Raw genomic sequence first — 25,669 nt, forward strand, 5'->3', positions numbered from 1 at the left:
ACAAGAATGACCACTTTCTGCCAGTAATGTTTTCTCTATCTTCATATAAAAATCTGCATAGACTCATCCTTTTAAAAATAGCTTTTCTAGCACTCATATCCTTGACCTTCCTCCTATCTCAAAACCAGTGGCAGCAAGAAGGAAATTAATAAAATCTCTAATAAACAATAAAAACAAAAGAAAAGGACTTTTTTACACATAGAACAGAGAAATGCAAGGCTTCTCAGTAGTCCCAGAGGACCTTAATTTTAATTACCCCAGAGGACCTTAATTTTAATTACTTTTACTTATGTTTGATTAATACAAATGATGTTGACTTATAAGGTTGGGCAATAATAGGAAAAAAAAAGGTATAACTCCCATGTATAAATACAGGCTAATGTGAAACAAAGACTTTCTAGTAAAACTGGTTGACATTCTGGAAAAAAAAGTGTACTACAATGAATAAAAAAGAATTGGAAAGACAGAGAAAATGCTAACATTTTAGAACATGCTTAGAATATTAAACTACAAAATTTAAAGCAGCATTTTGAGGAATTTAATTATTGATTTCACTGAAATTTATATTTGTTGTAGATCTGATTCCACTGTGATTTTCATACTGTGAAATCGAAGGGATTATCTGAGAGAAAAGGTACCATGCTAGATTAACAATGGTGAGATAATCTGGCTTTTGAAAAGACAGCTGCTTTTCCTGTGAATGTAATATTGTTTAGCACAACACAGCCTATCAGAAGTGATTTTAACTCTTATACATCAAAAAGGGATCTTAATGGATCACAGAAACCAAGATTAAGATTATATATCATTTTGATTTAAATCCATTCCCTTTGAAGTCAAGGGTAAAACTATTCTTGTTTTTAATAAGAGCAGAGTAAGCACAATGGTAAGAAAAACTTAAAATTTAATAAAAAAATTCTCCCTAAATTCTGTTTAGAAGAAATTCCAGAACATTTTGATGTAGGTGTATAAAAAGAATCTGAAAGCCAAAGCTGGATTTTATTGTGGCTAGATTTTACATAATCTAAATAAAACAAATCAATAATTTTATTCTTTCAGCATAAAAGAAGTGGAGTAGTCTGAAAAATTTCACATGAGAATAATGTTTCATTTTGGTAAATAAAGGCAAATAGAAAATGTGTAAAAGGAAATTGAGAATAAAAAATAAAATTGAGGATAAATTGAGGATAAAAAGGATCAAGGCACAGAAAACAAATCTGCCATGGATTGCAATTAATAGAAGTAATTCTTTTTTGAAGGTCAGTATATAGGTAATCATATTTCTATTGTGTATGAATATAATGTAATCAAAAGGAAGTTCTGGGAATAGAATTAAAATTCAATTTCTAAGTTCATTAGGTATCTGTGTAGGAGAACTGAATGCTAATGTCTATATTTAATTGCAATTATAATTCTAAAATCTTCTTGGTTTGGTCTCAGAAGCTTATGTTTATGTGAAGCAAAATTTGTAGAGAGGTAATATCTTTTATTCAACAAGCTGTTTTAGTTGGGGAAAAATGGACATGCTAGTCTGTGGAAGACTAATTGCAATTCAAAAGTCAACTGACTGTGGAAAACTAATATTGAAGATTTTGCAGCTGATTTCTAATTAGGACAGAGAAGCATTTAAAAGATTTAAGCCAGTATACTTAGGCTTCAGAACTGAAGTTCAGTTTGTGTCAGGAAACAAAGATTTCCATGCATGCTGATGCTGTTAGAAGGAAAGACACATCTTCAAATCAAATGTCCCAAGTAGGAGACTGTATGTATTTTTTAATCTCAAATGGTTTCAAAGGTTTCCACTAGGAAAACTCTTTTAACTGCAACCAGAATTCCTTCTCAAAATTGCTAGTGTCAGAGGACTGTGAGGTTTCTGCTTTTGGACGATGAAATGTTTCCTAAAGGATCAGCAAGCCTTTAAAGAAGAGGTATACTTGGTAGTCCTATTCCCAGAGCCTGTGCCTCCCTGAAGAGCAGAATTTCATATTCCATTAGTGGCCTTAGGATTCTAAATGATTCAGCTGAGCAGATAGAAAGCATCAATGTCAAATCTACTGCCAAGGCAAAAGCTCAGAGTATCATTACTGCCAGAAATGATCAACCCTAAAGGGAAGCACAGATGACACTAGTATATTTGCCATATGACCTTTATTAGATCAAATGGTCTAATTTTCCTTATTCCACTTGCATTTATTCTGAATTCCCTACTTGCAGTTATTCTTAGTCATAAGTGGAAAGTCACAAATTGGCAGCTCTAATCAGGCAAAATTGTGCATGTACGAGCATCAGAAAGAAATAAAATGTAGTATTTTTATCCCTCTTGAAATGTTAGAAGAGGCTCTATAGACTGTTCTGGTCATGGTTCATCTGTTACATGATGCAGTGGAGGAATAGTATCAATTTTCCAGCTTTTCATGAGCTTCCAACATGCAGAATATGCATTAAACAATGAGATCAGAGCCCACATGCCTAAATTGAACATAAGATTAAGAAAGAATTAGGAAACTGTTCTTTTGACTCCCATATTTGCAACAAAGCCCCAGTGCAGCCAAAGGATTCCTTTGTGTATAATTAGATTAAACACACAGGCTTCCCCTTCAATAGACTCACTTATAAGATGCATTAACACTGGCAAGGAGGTAAAATCTGAAGTTACAAAAAAAAGTCATCTTGGAGGTTTACTTTCAGTTTTGTTTTTCTTCCTACTGAGAGCAACAGCTCAGTCATTATGAATGAAACTTGAATATCCAGACTTTTCTGCCTCTTCCCTTCAGTAAGAACCAAACTGCCTATTTAAATGCAAAGGCTATAATCCATTTGAAGACAAGACCTGAACAGAAAAATTTTATATTACTATCTACTTTTCTCTTTTAAAAAACACAGTTTAGAAGTGATTAAATGTACTTCAATGTTTCTGCAGTTAAAACTTGCAGCCATGAAAACTGTTCTTGTATTCCCTCCTGCTTCTTGTGTAGAGCTGTCCCTTGATTATCCAGTTCTCCAGGACACATTCATGAGAACAATAGCTGAACTTGCTACTCCACATTCACATATTTAGCCTACAACAGCCTGATTTTTTTTCTTGTTCACTGACTGTGAACAGTTTTTGTGATTTTATAGGGCATAAATACTTAATCTTTCTCACTTCCAAACTTCTTCAGGTTTCTGATCAACAGAGTATTCACTGTGTAAATCCTTGTTCTCATGAAGTTATCATTCCTGTTGTCTGATAGAAAAATAATCATTTCACAGTCAGTAAAATCCTAAGCAGTGCTGACAAAGTCATGGTTGTTTGATGACTACAACACAGGCACCAGCTCTTCCAATATTTAGGGAAGCCATCTGCAGAAAAAAAGATACAAATTAACTAAACAGGAAGAAGCCATGCAAGAGATTGCCAAAGTGCTGTGTCAACATAATTCTAAAATGGTCAAAAATTAATGGGAGTATAAACTGCTAAAAAAAATACAACCCACAGTATCCTAGTATTGTAGTTTTAAAGTTACTTACTCACATCTGACATCTTTCACTTGAAAGTGTGAGAACAGAAAAAGAAGAAGAAGTGATTTTAGAGCTGTCATCAGTTTTGTGAACTGTTGATATGCAAGGGGTTTCTATAATCTGTAGACTGTAGCTGATGCTTCCACTTTAATCCCTGGGGCAAGGTCAAGGCTACCAATACCAAAATTGTATGGTTCCAGTATTCCTAAACTAGTTCAAGTGTCCTTTAGAAAAGTTTGGCAGCTTTAGACACTATTCAAGACAACACAAGGATTAATAACTCTAGGAGACTAGATCTTGCTGAAACTAACACAGTAGAGTCAGCTTATATGGTATGTAAAAATAATAGTAATGATAATACACTGTAATTAATGGTACTATGCATATCAAAGCAGAGGTGTTACATGCTTCCTATCTGTCCAAACGTGGTTATTCATGGTTTTTTATGTAGACTGATGGATTTGGGAAAAGAATCTTTCCAAATTGATTTCTTATTTCCTACAGAATGTCATAAAAATTATCTCTCTTCATTTAATTAATAGTAGCTAAAAAAGATGGACTTCTGCATTAGCTTTACACCATGTATGTCTACATTTAAGCTTGACAACAGAAGCCCCCCTTTACAATCATAAAAAGAAATAGGCATTTTTGAGTATAATACATCTGGCCTATTTTAAATGCTTATTTTAGGATAAGATCATGCTTTCAAAGTATGTACTTTTCCTCACTAACTTTAAAGGAACTTAGGGTGACTAATTCAGATGTAAACATCTACACTGGTAGAACAAATTACTTTTTCAGAAAGTCTTAAAACAGAATTAATAACAGAAAGTGTTGAAATAATCCTTTGTTTCTTTTTAAGTCTTTGCTATGAATCCAAATCTTTCCAAGTACTACTGTGACATAATAAAATATATTCCTTCTATAACCAAATCACTAGTCCCCAGCTTCTTGCGTTATACCACTATTTCTATTATACCTATTAGTTCTTATATAGTTTAACATTAGGAACATACATACAGTTCAACATTTCAAAATATCCATCAAATAGAAGAAAATGGAATTAAAGAATGAAATGAAAACTTGGCTCTCTACATAAAATAAACAAATTTTCATATAAAGGATCTTCAGGACATGCTGGTTACCAATTAAAATTCCAGATCCATTGTAATACTTTTTATGACATTTCTTCTGCATGAAGAAAGATGAAAAAAATTAAAATTACTAATGTTATAGAAATTGATCAGAACAAGAATTTTGTCTGAAAGGTAACAACATAATATTTCTAATGACTGCTTATTCTGTCTTTTTCCTGTTTCTAAGGATCTAATTCTCTCTTTTCTGTCTTCAGAGGACACTCCTGACATAATAATTGATAAAATACTAGGACTAGTTTTACAGCTATGGCAACGTCAGATACTATACTTTTTTTCAGAAAAGTTTTTATGTACAACTATCAAAATATGTTACAGACCAAAAAAATATAGACTTTATGACTACCTGTGTCCATTCATTAGTTTGAGGGTCATATGCTTCCATAGTGTTCAGGTATGTTTGACCATCATAGCCACCTACTGCATATAATCTGTCACCAAGGAGACAGACACCAACAGCATCTCGAGGCATACTCAGTGGAGCCACCATTGTCCATGTATCAGTTTTTGGATCATACCTGAGGAAAGAGAAAGGAAGCTGAATGTCCAGGGAGAAGATAAGTGTCAATTCATGCTGATCTTCACCTGAACATAGTCCTTTTTTTCCGGAAAAAAAAAATCCTTTACCATCCTATCATTAAAAAATATTCTTCCTAACAGCAAAAAGAAAACATACAGATTTATTGTGTTCCCGATTCAAACCTTTAAATATTGATTAGGAATTTTTGCTCAGCTAATCTTTTGGAATAAACTAAGGCATTTGTGGGGTAAGGTGTCATAAAAAGAGATTTGAACAGAATATACGAGCAATATCTAGATGTATGTATATTTTTATGTATATATTTTAAACAGGATATTTCTTGTAGCATATTAAAAATATTCTTTCTAAAATTATATTATGCTATATTTTAATGTCTAAAATTATACTATACAATATTCACAGCCAGAAAACCTCCCTAAGAATTCAGGGGTTATGCCAAACTGCATTAGAGTTAGATTCTCCTCCCGATATTTTATCAAGTGAAGAGAGTAGTACTGGTTTTAAGACACAATCACCATAGAATTTTTAAAACTGAGGGCAAAATTCCTTTTGTATAATGAGAGTCATTTAAAAATTAAACATTTAGCTTAAGCCATTAATTTAGATATTCATTAACAATGTAAAAATAAGTTAATTTCAGAAGCCATTCCATTGTATCTATTTTAGACATCTGTAAAACAGAAATGAATCACCTTTTGATAGTCCCTCTCAGTATGTTACTAAGGATGTCTGGAGTATTAAGTTAAACTAGATACCTAATTTTTAGATGACAAATATTACTAAAATAGAATACTGTATCACAGTATGATAGAATTAATTTCATCTGTCCTTAAGCATCTCTACTATGTAGTAGAATCACTGGATAATCAGTGGAGAAAATAAACAGTTTAAGGATAGAAATCCTTTGACTGACTTTAGTAATTTGCTTAAGTGTAAGGTAGATTACACTTTGGGCATGATAATTTCTCTAAAATAATTATAAAGGAACTCTATAATGGCTAAAAAACTTATTTATTTACAAGTCCTCTAACTACTATATTGCTATATAAAATTAGGCATCAAATCACTTTCTCCTACACCTTTAAGAGACAGTTTTAGCTGTAAGTTCATTTTTTCGGGGGGAGTCAAGTTCTTTCAATATATTTTCTTGTAGTCTAAACTTTATCAACTAGAAGTTGAAAATCCTACAGAAAGTTGTATATACATATGCTTTACAAAAAGGAAAATTCTAGGCTTTTACTACAAAGGCTGACTATAAGAGCACCTGTAACTATTTCAGTCATTCATATTTTCAATAAGCAACTAGTAGGAATACTGTTTGAAGTCCCACATTATATTTGAACAATGGAAAATCTTTAATTTTTTTAATATAAATATTGCAACAACAATATTACAGTGATTTGCTTGTAACTGCATTTTGGTTCATAAATATGACCTTCAAATTGGACAATAACAGAATTATCTTTAACCTTGATTAAATTGTTCTTGACAGCTAAACACATTTTGGGAAAAAGTTCTACTCATCTACTGGCTGCTAATCCTTCTGGCTTTATGGGGAATTCTCAGAAAATAAGATGTTAAAATTTTGTGTTCAACTTTTTATGTCTAAAATACCATTAAATTGATTGTGTTGTTCATTTTACTTTATTTTTTTAAATTTTCTTTATTTTATTTATTCACATTCTTTCTTTTTGCTATACTTCCTTAAGAAGTTTTGAGTTAAATATCTAGATATGTGATAAATGTATTTTAAAACTTGAGAGGAAAATACTTTAAAACAATGCTTAAGTATGTGAAAGGGAAATGTACATGTAACAAGCCAAAAAAAAAATTAGTTTTGAATGGATTTTTTTAAAAACTCTGTAACTTTTTCAACAACAACATCGTATGCCTCTAGCTGAAAGAGTTTCCTAACCAGTGAAATGCATCAGCGTGCATTGTATCTTCACCTGCCTAAAGGCAATAAATTTTAATGGACTCTTTGATACACGGCTCTTGAATTACAAGGGCCAAGGTGAGGAGGTGTAAAAGCAGGGAAACTAAATACAATTGACATCTTTGGACTTTTTTTTTTTTTTTTTAATAAACAGGCATGCAAGGCTAAACAGAATTCTTATAACTCAATTCTGTCAACAAAATAGAACTGCACAAGAACTTGTTTTTTGTAATCTCCAGGAAAATGTCTGAGATTTCTTATATCCTTTCTTCTGCTAAAAACAACTGTACATTTCATCTTTATAATAACTAGGTATGCCCTAGGGTGAGAAGGGTTATGATAAAGCTTTCAGAATGTGGAAAGAAAATTAGAAATCAAGGTGAGACAAAGGGGAAAAACTATAGATCACTTGCATATGTTTTTAATAGCTGTCAAGTTTTGAGTAACATTTGGAAAAGAAAACTACTTTATAAAATCTACAAAAATATGTCAAAAATTGTATAATTCTTAAAAAGGAACTAGTTATTTTGCCTTTAAAAATGAATACAACATTGTACTATCCCAGCTTGTGAAGAGCAGACAAACATAACTATTTTTTTATTTTGGAATGCTTGAATCCATAGGAAATCCTTTACAATTGCATCAACCTTAGAAGAGTTCAAACTGGGAGTCCTAATTACTATTGAGGAGGATTTTAGCAGTAGCATTTAAAAAACACATATGTGCTTTCACTAGATTTACATAATCTCAAAAATAAATTTTAAAACATTATGTCTAGTTTGACAGTCTTCCAGGAGCAAATTGGTATTTGAATACAGCACATCCTATCAGGCTACATCAGAATGACAAAATGACTGAAGCAGAGACTCATTCCTGAAGAAGAAAAGAGATTTAGTTAAAAAAGATGCCCTAGATATTTACAGAAAGTAAAACTTTCAGAGAGATATAAAATAACTTACTATAATAGACCTCATTGTCACTTACTAGTCTTTGGTTTCCTAAGTTATTGAGACATTTTCTTGTTTTTGAAGATGATACATTATTTTTGAATGTAAAAATAGACACACTAAATCACATCCCAGCCACTTCATAAACTTGTCAATCTCTGGGAGGGCCATGAGAGTTTTTTCACGTTTTAGTGGAGTCCACCGGTTAATTCACATCCACTCTATGCAAGGTAATAGCCTTACAAGTCCTGATTTGTTAGTCTCAACTTTTAGTCTGGAAGTTAACTGCCCATGAAATACATTATCCGCATTTTTTACTATCAGTGCAAAAATACCTACACGAGGAACACTGTATAATGTCATTCAGATACCAGTACATAAAATAGCTTAAGGATATGTGGTTTAGTTTGTTGTTACAATCCCCCCTGAGACAGACAAATATGTGATGGGATGTGGTTTGTCTTCAACACCAGAAGGGTTTTCTTCTCAGAGACTGAAAAATGAAAGAAAAGCTCCCTTACAAGTACCAGTAAGCTGAAGTAGTAGGAAAGATTTCATACTTATTAATATTGTCACTAGTAGTCTTAATATAAATTTATTTCATTGAAAATTCGGTTATTGTTCCTCATAAACAGAAGCCCATGAGGATATGCCCTGTAAATACAGGCATCATGGGATTTCTCTGATGAACTTTCCATCTGTTGGAGATGAGAAGTAAAGTATTTGGCAGTCTGTGATCTTTGCTTACATACAGTAGAGATGGGAATGAGACTGAGCAAAATCATATGGATAACATAAGGAGTAAGTTTTAACTTATAATTTTTGGATTACATATTGGGTAACTGGTAAATGCCAAGCCAGATTCAGCAGAAGCAATAACTGACATTTAATTAAAGTTTAACCCCTTCAGAAAATAAATAAATAGATAAATCTCTCCCAGCGCCTATCTTTACTTGTATGTTAAGATAAACCAACTACTCAAACATATCTACTTTAACCTTTGCAACCTGTACATATTTGGCGAGTGTATTTTCCTTATTATATTTTAAAGCATACAGAAACAGAAAAAAGTCAAACCTTCATGAAAAATTTGAAGAGTACCTTCAAATTGAATGCTATAGTCACTCTAACTGTGCCCTACTGTGCTACTAGATATTCTTGAATTTGCAGAATATCCACTTGCAAAATTCAGGGTACTGTAAATACAGTGTATAAGGCTTATATCAACACATCAGGAAGTGGCAGTGTTGCTAAAGGAAGCAAAGTCATGTACTGTAAATATCCATCACTTAAGCAGTTCTATGTTTCTTCTTCGCTTGGCTACACTTTTAGAGTTACAAAATACTTCTAAACACAATTTGGTGTTTTAAAATTATTTCACGGCTGAATTTTTGTCTCTGCAATGTGTAATATCATGCCTTAAAACCAAAAATTTCTTAAATGAGATGTGAAAAAAGTGGATTTTTGTGTCCATGATAATATGTAATAGTACTGTGAAAAAAAGGGAAAGAAAATAACCTTCAAAGAAATTGTCTTCTACAAACCTCTATGGAATTTTTCAAGTAAATAATAATTTGGCATTTCTTGGGGTAAAAACATCTGTTTAATTTTATCATCACTTAGCTAAGAAAATGATGATATTGGACGTTATTATGTATTCAAAAAATGTATGTATAATTGGATACCTTTCTACATAGTCCAGCAGTCGGGAACAATGGTTAGAAGCAGGAGCATCATGGCCTCCAACTGCATAAAGAAAGCCATCACATGTAGCCACTCCTACACCTCCTCTTCTCTTACACATAGGAGCACACATATTCCATTTATTTGTGTGAGGATCATAATATTCCATTGAACTCAAACACGAACTTCCATCCCGACCTCCAACTGAATATAACCTAAAGAAGTCCACACATAGAAAAATGTTAATAAAACAAGAGTTCAGAACTGTAGAAATAAAAACAAGGAGCATCTGGGTTTCTATCTGACATCAGCAAACAGGAAAAAGAAAAAAACATAATCTCTCAAAATCATATGAATTTCATATGGTAGTAAACATAGATGATTTTAATATTATTACCAAATTCACATACTACTTAGTGCTTTGCCCACCTGGATAGAAAGGAAGACAGTTTCTTTCTCGTAATGGATATTTTCATTCTTTGATTACAGCATGTACTGCCAAGAGTGCCGTAAGTGACATGCAGATTTGTCTTTATAGAGTTATAAATCACGTAAGCAGGGTTGCTGCCTAACTGCTCATCGTCTATGAGGTGGAAGTGAAAGTGCTAACTTATAATTGGTAACCCAGACAAGCAAGAAATATACAATCCATTTATTATAGTTTCTCTATGTTTTTATTGTGCATCGAAGTATTGGGAATTAGTCTGACAACTGCTGTCCTGTATTTTAATATTCTCTCTTGCATAATTCTTTAATACTGAATAGATTCACAGTTTTCTAATTCTCCCTTCTTGCAAAAAAAAAAAAAAAAAGAGGAAAAAAACCCCCGAAGTACTGCATAAGCTCTGTATGGTAAAGTACAAACCATATGGAAAACCGTAGTCAGTCTTTGATCTAGTATTCAGCCTATTCCACATACAAAACTATCAGTGGGACACTCATGTCCGGAATGAATTTTACACTTACAATATAGTAGAGCTCAAATATGCAGTGCATTGCAGAAAAGAATATCGCATTATGTTTTAAACACGGATTTTTAAAAAGTATTACCTTGGTTTCAAGGAACTTGGCTATATTGAAGAAAAGTCTTGCCCACACTAACATTAACGTGTCTACTCAGCAAGTAAGAAAATGATACCCCCAGGCACTGTATCTTGATTTTCTTCATCAGAATATATTATGAGGATTGAGTTCTGTAGGGAAGTAATGGAAAACTTCTGAAAATATTTTAAATTTGAAATGGCAAAAATGTGGTTTAACAAAAAATGTGTTGTAACTATCTGCAGGCAAGAAACTTGCTTCTTTCCTCCCTTTAAAAAGGTTCCCAGGAGGAAACAGTTCTGATATCGTTCTTTCCTGCTATTACCATGCTGCATTCTTTTCTTATATGAATCCTTTTGCAGTCTGTTGCCTTTTCTACAGTGCCTGGAGATTAACTAATAGAAACACAGGCTATTTTAAAGTCCAACCACCGAGCAATTTAGGATGCAAAAGCTGTCTGTGTGAAGCAATTATTCATTTGGAAGCTTTTACTGTCCTAAGCGCTCCATGAATTCAGAGCTACTTAAATGTGCATTTACTATTACATTTCATTGGCATGGATGCTGATGAATAAGGAAGTACCGTACTACCACTAAATATGTCACTGAAGCCATAGAATATTTTGGTACTGCCTGACAGACATACTTGTGCTCTGACTAAAGTAGCCAGGAGAATCCATACTCCTCTATGAGAGATGTTAAAGCAAATACACTTTTTTGCAACTATTTCTGTGGATCCAGCCCTAAGACATTTACCTTTCTATATGATTATCAGATACCTACAGGTGGGATCCAATTCGAGATCAAGACACCTACATGTAAGTGTTAATCTGTGGGTGTCTACGGTGTCTAAATTGCTGTTATGCTTAGGGTAGCCAGCCGAGCCTAAAGAACAATTTGGTTCACCAGCCACAACCATACTTTTTTTCTTCAGCATAGAATAAGAACTGCAGAACAGCACTAAAAAATTTCAAACATGTGATCCAAATACATTTACATTAATATAAATGTAAATATAAGCATTTACATGTAGGTGTCTGCAAGGATGTTATCTTTATTTTCAAAGATGGGACTTGGTTCAGCTGCCCACAGACAGTGATCAAATGTTTGTGACATCTAGGGTATGGTGACATTCCTTGCAGGCTGGCAGATATGACAAAGACTACACAGGACAAACATGCATGATTGCTGGAGGTCAAGTAGGCTATCCTCAGGCAATTCGAATGGCAGTAGACACATGTAGATAAGTGAATTGATCCCTAAAAATGAAGACCGCGGTTAACAAGAATGAGATTTCCAAATAGATTTCTAAGTAAATATTTGGACACCTAAACACGTCACACAATTTTAAAAAATGCAAAGTACCAACATTTCTGCAGAGTTCAGTGTGAATAATCATGTGTTCCCCTAGTCTATGTAGCTGCCATTTCGTTTATTTCTTTTGGCATGAAAAGTTCTCATCTGTTCCATTGTCTTTCAACTGAAATAAATCTGTAAGCTGATATTTTCACACTGAAAGTGAAGCATACTTTTTCATTCCTCTATTTCAATTAAGACAGCTAGTAAAATATAGCCAAAGGCATTCCTGAGTTGCTGGTAAAGAGACAGCAAATGCTGTTCATAAGTAACGGATAAAAGTTTCAGCCAGTGATTGGGACCACCTAGTTTTTGTTAAAAAGCTCTATGCTATTCAGAACAAAACAAAATTAATTTCCAAAGTCAGATTTTGGAACTATCATTTTAGAATTTGATTATGTTTATATTTCAGCAAGGAATAGTTCATAAAACTCACAATAAAATTTTATTCCACAAAGGTCTAGTTCAGATTTGGAAATTGAGTAATTCTTTTAAAGCTCTGGTTGTGGCTGAGCCTGAACACCTCAATCAGGAATTGCTTCCACTCTTCAGCCAAGTTTCCTAATCCATAGTCACAAAGGCCCAAAATGACTGCAGAACAACTCTGCAACCAGTGCTGAATATTCAGGATACCGTACAGCTAATTGAAACTTCTGAAATACTTATATCCAATGATATTTAGTAGTCTTACTTCCTTCTTAGTGCTCAGGGTCCTATTTTATTAGATGACTTAGAGTGAATCCATTTTTGCAGCTTTGTCTGTCTTGGTAACAGTTTATAGTAAAATTTTCTATGAGGAAAAGTATAATGTTTTTCTCTAAAAAAGCCTGAAAACCTGGCATTACTGAGATCAGATATCAGTCCTGCAATTGCAAGGGCTAGTCTTATGCCTTTTAACCATATTCAATTCTATTACTTCAGTTACCAGGTACCATCTCTGCTCTGGATGATTTGTTGAAAATACTTGTAAGTAGACTTTCCTTTTCATGTGCAAGTACTTTCAGAATTCAGAGATGAAAGATAATTCAGTGAGTCTGAATTTAGCAAATTCAAGTTCCTTAAATTTTGCTTTGTTCATTAATTTCACATTGTTAATTTACAATATTATCTTAGTAATTTTACCTTACCTTACATACTACTTCAACTAGCATCAAACACATAGCTCAATTTTTTCTATTTCTCCCAGATTGCTGGTGTCTGTAGACTTCTTGTACATGTCATATCTCTTAATAGCTTTTGAGAAAGCTTCCAGTACTGAGTACTTTTATCTCCACTGATCACAGTGAAAGTTCTGCCTGTGGAGATGTTATAGATTTCTATTCCCCAATGGTCTATATTTCAGTTTATTCAGACACTGTGCTTAGATACGAATTTAGACCAAACTCATTCTCCTCTGAGCTGGAAATTTGTCTTTTCAGGGTTTGGTCACTTCTTTTTGTATTAAGACAGATAGAGATTCCTAAACATTTGTATATATATAGATATGTATAAAATGGCTAGAAAATGCAGTAGAGGTTTCAAAGTAGGAGACATTACGAGAAATCAAGACCAGCTGGATCAAAAGCATTTATCTCAGTGCTATCATTACAAACCTTTGATAACTAATCAAAAAAGCCATTTTTAAATTCAGTTTGACAAGCCAACCTCAAACGACCAGACTGCCTTTGAAGTGAGGTAGTATGGCTTGTGAAAACAGTTGAATCATGCCTTTGCTGCATTTCTTAACGAGGTTTTGCCTTTCAAAATTCTTTCACTGTGAATATCAAAGACCATATCCAGTCTTTTGCTTAGGCCCCTTTGTACCCTTTTCTGCCCTTTCAGTGTGCCTGAAAGAGCAACAGAGAATTACTCTGGCACAAAGGATATCTGCTTGGTAGAAGTGAGGGGAAGGCAATAATTTTCAACAGTGCCGGACTTCTGTATTGCTCAATCAGTCCCTACTTGATCTAGGAATCAGACTGTAGGAGAGGAAAGATATCTATCCATGCTGCCTTGGTTATGCCAATGAACAGTAGTTCACTGGCTAAAGTTGAAAAACCAATAATTTTCTGAATGGAAAGCATTAATGAAGTCTTATTTCTGTGTTTAAATTTGGAATGGTATTTCATGTATTTGGTACAGTAATGCAGTAGTGGAGTAAATTAAACATACATAAAGTTTGACCAAAACAAAAGGGAAGGAAAAAAACCTCATAGAATAAGTGCCTGCAATTAAAGAAATAGTAACTACTGATAGAAAATATTGAGAGAAAAACACCCTTTGCATGGATAATATCATTACGGCAAGGTTCTACTTCCTACACTAGAAAGTTTAGTTTCCTAATAGAAAGAATCTGTTTCAAGTAAATTTAATTCTAATCAAAGTTATATGGGCTGCATTATCTCTGCAAGACCAGTGATTGAATGCAGATTCCACCAGTTAAAAAAGTTCTTGACTGTCAGGCTTTAAGATAGTTAAGGCAAAATATTCTTTTTAAATTAATCATTTACTACAGCATGACCTTAAGGTCCTTTATTTGCTCTCTTATTTATTAAAAAAGATACAGTGAATCTGTCATTAAATAAGAAATTGTAACTGAATTCACAGAATTACTTTGTGCTAGATTGAGCTAATGCGTTTATGAAATTCATCTTCTTTGTGAGTTTAATAATTTTAGACCATAGAGCTGTTCCATTTTGTTCTGCCTCAGTGTCCATTTATTGCACAATTTTGACTAAAATATTAAAAAATATCTACACCTTTTTGTAGTTTCTACAGTTAAGGAAGAATATTTTCAACATGTGTCCCTTTTTTTTCCTATAGCAAGAGGCAGAATAATTGCCTTTCTGAGAAAAGAGTTTGATCAACAGCAGCCGTTAATAAACAGCACATTTATAAAACATCAACAGCATCAAAACTGTCATAAAAGAACCTGAAAAAACTTCTACAGGACTTAAATTAAGGTATATATTTATTTAAAGGTCAAAGTATATTTAGAGTAAAATACAGTAAGAACAGAGACAAGATTTTAAAAGTTTCTACGAAAAGATTCTAAGGCTGATAACTTGTGGGTTAGTCTTTGAAATATGTTTGTCATTCTTCCTATTGCAAAAGGGTTTTATAAAATCAGTTACATTTATAAAATACCTAGTAAGTAATTAATATCATCCTAAGTCAAATTTCATTTTACTCTCTAGTTGCGTAGATAATGTAAAGTCTGTTATGGAAACAGACGTGAAAGCATGAATTTTTTGACAAGAAAAAGCACTGCTGTATTTCAGTATCAGGCAAAACATCCACGTCATTCATAAAGTATTTGTTTGTAGTCGGTGAGAATATTGTGGGCAGAAAGCATGCAGTATGAAACATATTTTCTCTCTTTACATGACTGTAATTATGTATGCCAAGTATAGTATTTTTCTTAGTTCAAATGGATTAGTAAAAGAATAACTGAATCATCAATAAGGTACAAGAGCAAAGAAACCCTCAAGCAAAAAAAGCCATGAAAAAAACTGCTCTGATGAGAAATATAATTGTTTCAGTCGTACTTTCTTATCTTGTTAGCTTGGCATGAAATTTTGAAGTGTTACTTCAGCTTTAAAAATCACAATTACAGCATATTAATACTTCATTTATTTAATAATATTGAGCCAGTTCCCTAGTTTTTACTGAAGTATGAAAATTATCAGTGCATTGCAATTATATGGATGACTTGAAAAAAAGTCTTAGATCATTTAGTCTGTGACCTTCACAATGAACAAATCCTTCTCAATTCAATGAATTCAACCAGTAATGAAAGATTCAACTGAAGTTGGTCTACTGAGTCAAAAGACATTTCATTTTACCCCAATATTAGTTATTAAGAAGTTAATCAAGTTTCAAATCAGAAAAATAGAAATATCAGCTAACAGTGGAGAAGGCATGGTATTCTGTTCTGCTGAGTATAGTAGGTATTTGATAGCTGCTGTCGCCCATAAAGATATTTAGTTGAGTATCAAATTAGGTATTTAGCCTTCTTTAATTTCAGTAATAATTAGATGTTTAAATATCCTTCCAGATTTTCACATATGTGGAAATAAGAAAGCATGTGTATACGCATGTATGTACACACACATGAATACATGTGTGTATACATGTGTGTATGTAAGCCAAGTAAATGCCTACATTTGGTCAGGGGAGTATCTAGACTTGTCCGACTGCACTGAGCAAGGGCTTCCTTCAGGTCCCAGCATAGAGGCACTAAGTACTCTTTGAGACAGGCTGGGATTCTCATACTTCATCTCCCACTAAAGATAATAATTAAAAGCCAGACTTTCAGAATAATCCAGAATGTGGGATGTTCATCTTTTGCAGTTTTGACCATGAGAGATAAGACAGTGATTGCTGAATGCTATATAAAATTCTGTGCTTAATTGTGGAAGCTGCACAATTGAAAAATTGGCTGTGAATCTTTCTAGGAGTTATCCACACTGCCTCCCGCTGTCTAGATTGGTACATATGTTACATTTAAAACCTTAAGTTAGATGGAGTGACCCGATTGCCTTTTCCTATGAGGTATTAGGACTGAGTAAGTTAACTCACCATGTCTGCTTTGTCTGAAGTACCCTTACATGCCCAAATTAATGCATACCATACTACGTTATATTCATTATCTATGTAGAATTTGTTGTCCACAAAATTTATAGAAAAAAAGAACTATGTAATAAAGACAAAATGTTTCTTATTACAAAAAATGAATGGCAGACCTTACAGCAAATGACAGTCATGCTAGTTGTCTACCAGTCAATGGTCAGCTAGTCCAAAAATCCTGTTTGTGTGGGTGATGGATGAAGAGAAGTGCATGGTGGGGCGTACACACTAACAGATGTAGATGTGCAGTAAACATGCAAAATAGAAACGTGGCCTAAGCATCTGGGTGCCTGACCATAGCATATCAAGAGAAAACAGGCTCATCACGTTCCCACCCTGCAACGCAGCAATGTCTTTAGCATCTGCCATGTTTCCTAATAATCACTTGGGTTCTAAAGAGCAATACATCCTAGCTGCATATGTGTCTGCCTTGGACTGTAGGAAAAATATTGGTTTTACTGTAAAGTTTCATGATTTTTCATTGTCCTCTTCTAAGAGTCACATATATTTACCTAACTCGTATCTGTTCTAGTCCTTTTTAAGGCTAGCCTAGCCACATAAAAAGAAGTAAGCCTGTGCAGAGATTCCTATTTTACAGGCTGGATGTAAAATACCAAGTTAAATCTTGCTTGAAAAAGAGAGAATATGATGCATATTGAATTGAATTGCACATTCACTGAGCTGCATGGGACCCTCACGTAGGAAATACGAATTTGTGTGCAAAAGTACAAAAGATCAGACCAGGGCACTGAATTAGTAATAAGCTTTAATGATTCTGCTAAGAGAAAATGCCACAGATAGTTTATTATATGATGCATGAAAGGCAAAGAAGCAGAACTCCTGGAGGAGGTTGTAATCAGCTACGCAATCAAGTTTTGTAGGTAGTTATATGAATGTAATACATTGCTAATTCTCTTGTGCCAAACACTGAACTGCTATTAAGGACTTTGTGGAATTATTAACCTATGTCTCTCCGAGGTCAGTATACAGCAAATATACTTCTGTGAGTGACTAACTACAAGACAATTTTGAGAACCTTTCTTGTGCACACACTAATTTGGTTTGAATTTTGCTATTTTCTTGAAAATGAAGGTTCAGCAAGCTAAATTTTCTGATGTTCACTTTGTAACAATGCATAATAGTCATAAGGGACATATTAAACTAAAGCAACTGCTATTTACCAAAGGCACAATATTGATCTAAATAACACAAGTTTCATTCCAGCTTTGTCTCATTAAATGACCTGAAAACAAAACAATCCTCTGCACATATGCCAGCGTCTGTATTGGCCAGCTCTCTGTGTTTCCCATTCTAAATGAAAAAGAAAATAGCTGGAAAAGTACTGCTAAGACAATAATCTAATTTATGGTAATCCATTACTAGATGAATCCAACTATTGCAAAACTGGTGGAACTGAATGAATGTAACTGAATATAAATAAATAAAATCCTTTTTTAAAAAATAAAGCTAGATGTTATTAAAGCTTCTCCACCTAATGAATGAAACTGAGAACGTAGCAAATGAATTTGCATGTGTGTGAAGGGAAAAAATAGTAAATATATATATACACATATGTATTTTTTTTTAAAAAATCCTTGGTATGTTCTATTTCTATGAATGCTTAAGTAGAATTAATAGAATGTGGAAGCCATTCTAAATTCTATCTGCTACCATCAAGCGACAGACAAAATCTGACATAAACAATTGATAATAAATAATTTCATAAAGGACACAACCACAAAATCACACTTTTATGTTGGACTGTCTTTCAATAAAAATATGAAAAGGGAATACATCCAAATATCAGTGACTAAGATAAATGGGAAAAAGGAAGAAAACATAATTGATGGAGAAAGATAAGGCTTTCCAAACAACTCCAATGTTAAAGATGTTGGATTGGATTAAGACGACCTATGTCTAGGGTTTTGTTCCTATAAAAGAAAATATCTCTGAGTCAGTTTAAGCATCTTGCCCTTAGTATTTGTATTGCATTTTCCTGCTTAAAAAAATCACCAGTCACAATTTTGACATCTTTCTTGAGATTATAAATTGTGACTCATGTCCTCAAGCATGTTTGAACATTTGGTTACTTCCTTTGGTACCAAATTTATGAAACAAGAACCACAGATAGAGCTTTGGCACAAACCTCCTGAAAGCTCAAATGCTTTAAAAATGTTCAACTTAGCTTTTTTCAAAACTGCTATTAAAAAAAGATGAACCCTGGCCAGAGTTGGTCATTTGCCCCAGGATGGACCTGCTGCTTGGGTACTTGAAGCCCATCCCCATTCTTCATCTTTCACCTTTGCCTAATTTAAATTGCTTCCTTACTGGTTTCCAATAATCCTTTCTTTTCCAAACTCCATTTAGACACCATTTGATGATAGGAAACCTGATCTCCTAACTCAACACAAAAATGTCCAGTATGTGGCAATTGTTTCATGGTTAAAAGTGTGCAAAAACCAATATTGCATTTGTACTGTCTGTAAGTGCCCAGGTGCTGGCAGTGGGGGCTGCAGGGGCGGCCTCTGTGAGGACAGGCCAGGGCAGCCCTGTGCTGGACACAGCCGGTTCCAGCCGGCTCCAACGGACCCACCGCAGGGCAGGGCTGAGCCGAGCAGCCACGATGGTGGTGCCTTGGGGAAAACATATTTAAGAAAGGGCAAAAAATGTTACACAGACAGAGTGAGGACAGAAAAAAGAGAGTAAGAAACAGCAGAGGGAACACGAAAGTCAGAGAAGGAAGAGGAGGTGCTCCATGGCACCGAAGCAGATGTCCGCTCTGCAGCCTGTGGAGGACACCACGCTGGAGCAGCAGGATATTTCCTGAAGGACTGCAGCCTATGGAGAGCCCATGATGGAGCAAGGGAAATGTGTGAGGAGGAAGGAGCGGCAGATAGGAGCACTTATGGACTGACCGCAATCCCCATTCCCCATCTCCCTGCGTGGCTCAGTGGTAGGGGTAGAGGAATCAGGAATGAAAGACATAAGTTGATCCTGGGAAAGGGGGGAAGAAAGGTGGTGTTTTCAAATTCATTTTTGTTTCTCACTACCCAGAATCTATTTTTATTAGCAATAAATTACATTGATTTTCCCCAAGTCAAGTCTGGTTTGCTTTTGACAGTAATTGGTAAGTGATCTTGCTGTCTTTATCTCAACCCATGAGCTTTCTCAGCCTATTTTCTCCCCCCGTCTAATGAACGACAGTGAGTGAGCAGCTGGGTGGGCATTTGACTGTTAGCCAAGGCTAACCCACCACAATAATGCATAAGTAATTCCCAGGTCACAGCATCCCCTTTCTCCTTCCCTCATTGTACAGTGCCTAAACACAGATGGAAACTGCAAAAACAATTGTAACAGAAATACTAATATTAAGGATAATACTAAAAAATACATTGCTACTTCTTTGTTGAAAGAATCAGATACAAATCAGATAGATATTGATGGGGAATAATATTCTCCTGCAGCATTTCTTGTTGCTCTTTTACTTTTCTTCAGAGAAAACAAATACTTATAAAACTTCTTTTTCTCAAATAAAAGAAAAGTAAAAGATGATTTGAAAGGGCACTTAAAATAGTTCTATTTTTAAAAGTTAAGATTAGACAATTCCTTGCTTTTTGTCATCTGTCATAGATCAATAATAGTGTGTGATATTTGATATAAACAAAAGTAGCAGGTGGAAATATCAAGTTCACTAAAGCACATCTTTGAGGATATGGCAATCAATAAAGGGCAAGAACTCCCTTCTTGTTTCCACAAGATGTTACCATGTGAATGAACTGCTTCCCAGTGCATGCCAAAGTCATTATATTTGACGCTTAACTCAATGTACTGTTGTGATGTTCTACCATGAAAAGTCTATCTGCAAATCATATTAACAGTTGAGTATTTTGTCCTTTTGTAGTACAGATTTACTGATATCTGTTAAAGAGAACAAAAATAAAGAGCCAGTCTTTTTACCATGAAAGCTATAGTTACATAAAAAGAATGTTGATAATTTCCAACATACAAGTAAAAATTCGGGAATATTTTTTGTAATGTAATTTTTATGGCCTTATAATAGGAAAATCTAGAAAATTTTCAGTTATAGTTGCGTCACAAAATTATTTGGAATAACATAAATCTGTATGATACAAAGAGTCTCTTTTAGATATATATTCCAGAGGAAAGTGTGTAAACTTAATTTCATTTTTACTTACAGTTTCCCCATTAGAATAAAATTTGTTCTGAAATTAAATTACATTAAAAAAATTAGTGTAAAGGTTCAGTGTTCTTAGGGAATGCATGCTTCATATATTAGAGACTTTTTAATAGAAAGCTAATAAATAACTACTGTAGTCTTGGAGACAACTACATTTAAAGTTACTGAAAAGATTAGTATTTATTGAATTGAAACTGTCAACTAGATTTTTTTTTCTTCTTGATTTTAAAAATGAAGAAATTAAGACATAATCTTGAAACAGCAGGTGATAATTTTAAAAAGTTTCTGGAAAAGATAAGATTTTTTTTTGTACTTTTCGTTCCTTGGTGCTGCTAACTCATGCTGTAGAAGAGTACTATGGCTTCAGCACTATCTCCTGTAAACTGTAGAATACTAGTCTTACATACTATATATTGCATACTAGTTACATGTCACTTATGTCAGCCCCCAAAGAACAATTCAAATAAATTACCCAACTTCTGACCTCTCCTGTTATCTGCATATAAAAACAACCGTCCCTTCCCAATTTTTTTAAAGTGTAAATCTACATTTCACATTTAATGTTTTAATGCCCACATCTGTTGCTGATGTGAGAAAGTTCATGCACTCTTTCTCTTCCAGTCTGTGCAACAGGGTTGTTAACAGTAACAAGGCGGAAAAGACAATGCTGTTTCCAGATCAGGAGGAACTACTGACCGTGTTTCATCCCATGAAACTCTACAGTCATGGCAAGTGCTACAGTAACTACCAAAGTATGTTAAAAATTAATAAAGGCATCCAGTTAAAAAGAAAATATATATATATATATGTATGTATAGTAAGGCTAACATCCTTTCACACTTCCATTACTGTTTAACTATAAGAAAGGTATGAGGATGAAGGAGATGGAATCTCCAAAGCCTCAATACACATCATTACTGCTACACAGCACCAATTGTAGATTTGGGAAAACAAAACATTACTGAAGGAATTTTCAGTAGGAAAGGAAAATTCTCGGATTCTAATCTTTGCTGTCAAGTGAAAACAGATAACATTACCCTTTCTATGAACCAATAAACATGCATTTAGATCCCGATAAGAGTTTTGTGTACACCCTCTTGTTGTGTCCCTATCATTTTTATTCTATTTCTACTTTCCCATCTGAGTTTTCATTGTATCCCTCTGTTCCTTTGCCAACTGTAATACTTCTGTTGTTTTCCTTTGGTATGACAGGCATTCTTGATAGTCATGGTACCCCCTATTCAAACTTTGCACTTTCGGTTAAACTTTCTTCAATATGCATGACCAGAATTCAACACAGTATCCCAAATAGCATCAATATTTCCACAACGAATAAAACTTTATGTATTCTTCAGTTGCATTTCCTTTTTTCACAGATTTCTTCTACTGGTTTTTCTGTACTAACAAGGTACAGAGCTTTTTTTCCCTCTTCTGCCACTTTGTACCTTTAGTTTTCTTCAAACACAAGACTTGCTCATTCACTTATATACTATTAAATATCCCATTTGTGTTGCTTCTTAGGGTCATCCAAATACTTCTGTAGAATAGCCCAACACGTACCATATGATAGTGTTCCTTTCGGTGCCACTTTGAATGGTCTGATAATTTAACTGGCATGCTCCTGCTATTACACCCCTTTATCCCAAGGCTGATCTTTAAAGAATTCCAGCAGTAACTTTGTGATGTCCCAGTTGTCACATATAGTTATTTTCTTCTTAAAATCCCTGTACTATTCATCTTTTTTCCATCTTAACTCATTATTTCCTGTGAAACACCAGATGAACTGCTTTATTGAAAATCTGGTAGAATAAATCTGCTATGTGTCTTTCCTTTATTTAGAAAACCACCTATCCCTTTTATTAGTTGTTCTAGCTGCCCTTAGGTTTTGGAAGCCGCTTAAGAAAAGGAATATTGTTTGTGTTCCCGATGGAGGGATAGTAACTACTGTATCCTATTACTGTGGGAAATCTGAGGGTAACAAGCAGGTGACATTCATGCTTGGAGAGGAAGATGTTCTGTTAAGCCCTCATGGGTGCAACAGTACTGTGACCTCAAAATGTAATGATGCAACCCGATTATACAAAAGAACTCTGTGAACTGGACTAAGTTTAAAAAAAAAAAAAAAAGTACTTCAGACACTTATTTTTCTGAATTTCTGACAAACTCAGCAGAATTTTACGGCTTCAATAATTAGAAGTTTTTTTCAGATGCACATGTTGACACAATCCTTCTCAGGTTTTAAGAAAGATTTTGATATAATATAGCATTTTCAGTTAAAATTTTAAAATGTATTTCAGTGAAATAACATTCATTTCTGTGTGCCCTGTTTTGCCAAATTCAGATAGTATTGCTTTCTATTTGTTTGAGCTGCAAAAAAATTGATAATTGACTTGCACAGACTATACAAGTGAGCTTCAAAAACATAAGTAAGCATAAAAAGGTTCAATACATTAAAAACTAATAAGAAGTTACTTACAAATCAATCATCTCAGAGCCTAAGGAGATCAGAATCTAAAAGGTTTTATTTTTTATTTATTTCCACCATAAGCTTATAGAAAAATACAATTTTCATCCAATTTTATGGTAAGATATATAATTTTTTTCTGCTTAAAATGGCTTTAACTGGAAAACCAATGAAGCAGACCATAGAGGTATGGATGATCACATATGGAATAGTTTCCAGCGTTAAAACAAAAAAGAAAAGACTATATTTTTTCAAGTATTTAAGAAGCTCACATTTGAGATATTTAGCATACAGTATCCCTCTTATGTAAAGTGCCCAAAGCAGTGTGGGAGATACACACATAGAATACTTTCTAACTGTCTCACTTCAAAGGTAGTCTAACCCTGCTGCATTATATTTATTTACTTATTTAATTCAGTACAGAAGAAAAGAAACATAAGGAATAACCAGAAGACTCCTCAGAACTTCCATACTAAAATAGTTTCTCCTTTGTTGAACGTTAAAGCCAACATCTTGTTTCTCATTGCGACATCAATTTCTGATATCCTTAGAATTTCTTTAAAAAAAAAAAAATCCATAACTATTTGCCTATTTCAAAGCAAAAATCTCAGATGAGGAATGCAGCATATGTCAGTTGGGTGGAACAGCAGTGTAGTAAGAATAGCACCAGAGAGTTGAAAGGTTTGGTCCTTACATATGTCTTCAAGTTTCAGTTCTTGGCATATGAGATATTTTTTAAAGATGGTTATTCAGATTTTAAAAAAATAAAAATCAGTAGTATATTTGCTATTTGCTTCAGTGAGACCACTGCTTTTCAGTTTTTAGTGGTGTCCATTCTACCTTTCTGGGACACAGATAACATCTCTTTTCATTTAAAAGTGTTCTATGTAAGTCATGCAAAATTCAATTGAGCATTTATTAACTGAGAAGCATTAAATACACGCTCAGCTGTGCAAAAGAAACATACCTGGAATATATATATACATAATCATATGCATCCCTTCATAATTTTAGATCTATATTTGCAGGGTTATTTGTCTGGGTCTTGTCTCTGCTAGTTTGCTGCATGGCTCATACACTACTGAAACCAGATTTTTTTAGAGTAACAGGGTTATTAAAGCAGCTTTGTGCATTTGATCTACTCTAGAACATTTCAATGCCAATGTGACTTAGAGAAAGCAATGACAATTAAGCTTCAGTGGTTTGCAGATGATTTCACAACATAAAACTAACTCCCAATGTCATGGATGAGAAGTAGATCATCTGAGTATATGATACCATGAATTAAATAATATAATATTAATAATGAATGCATCCAATAAAGCCTATTTAATCCAGAGTTACTCTGCAAATAGGACACAATTGTAATATGACAAACTCATAAAATTAGTTAACACTTTTAAAGCCTATAGTTTTAATTAATTTGAGATTCAATTTAAAAAAAAAAATCTGCATATTGTCATAATGATGGCATTATGAGTACTCTGTCACACCTCCTGCTGCTGCTACAGAAAGGTACACAATCTCCTGTAAGTCTTGTAACATAGTTGTTTGTGGGCTAAATTAAACTCCTTGTTTGACTTTTATATTCAGTGACTCTTACAGTCAGTGGAAAGAGTCTGACAATCCCAGAAATCAATGCAGCCTACTTATCTCAAGCCTATATCTTAGGTGTGAGAAGCACAACCTAATATAAAGGATTTTTGAGAGTTTTTTTCCAACTGTATAATCAAAACTGAATGATTTGCAACTGGAAGAAATGGGGTGGGCAAAATTTAGTGGGTTGTTGAATTATGCAATAGCATAGTCTACCATGAAACCCAATAGCCTTAATAAGTCTTTTTGTCCCTATATATTTTTTATCTTAACTTTTATTAACTATTTTTTTAATGTCCTCAACATTTAATCTCTCATTCCGTCCCACATCTGCAGCTGTTTCTCATCCTTTCTTCCTTGCTGTTGAGTAGCAATAAAGTATGAGAAAAATAATATTCCAGAAATTTGCCTTACTTCATTGCTCCTACTATCCCCAAGGGATTCTTTACTGACTGCCTTTTATTTATGTTCAGTTGTCTACAATGGGATTCATCTTCCCTGCTTAAAGATCCAAAACATAGAAGTCAGAATCTGAGACAGAGTCCTCAGGTTTCCTATATAGTTAGTAGAGAAAAATGGGCACTTACAGAGCACAATTCATGCTGTCCTAACATAAATGTCTAAAATAAGTAAGACAAATGATAT

The 25,669-nt window shown here is 33.9% G+C and overlaps 1 protein-coding gene across 2 annotated transcripts in view; it reads right to left on the reverse strand.

Moving 5' to 3' along the window:
• Positions 1-3,282: 3,282 nt before the first annotated feature.
• The window catches only part of KLHL1 (kelch like family member 1), a 264,033-nt gene continuing 241,646 nt past the window's right edge, over positions 3,283-25,669 (reverse strand). For both annotated transcript variants that reach the window (XM_050900633.1, XM_050900623.1), the window contains 3 exons: positions 9,765-9,977; positions 5,002-5,173; positions 3,283-3,342 (listed from right to left, as the gene is read on the reverse strand). In XM_050900633.1, the coding sequence (XP_050756590.1) occupies positions 3,283-3,342; positions 5,002-5,173; positions 9,765-9,977 (445 nt within the window). The remainder of the gene's footprint in view (positions 3,343-5,001; positions 5,174-9,764; positions 9,978-25,669) is intronic.

This window comes from Gymnogyps californianus, chromosome 1, assembly GCF_018139145.2.
Source record: "Gymnogyps californianus isolate 813 chromosome 1, ASM1813914v2, whole genome shotgun sequence".
NCBI lineage: Eukaryota > Metazoa > Chordata > Aves > Accipitriformes > Cathartidae > Gymnogyps > Gymnogyps californianus.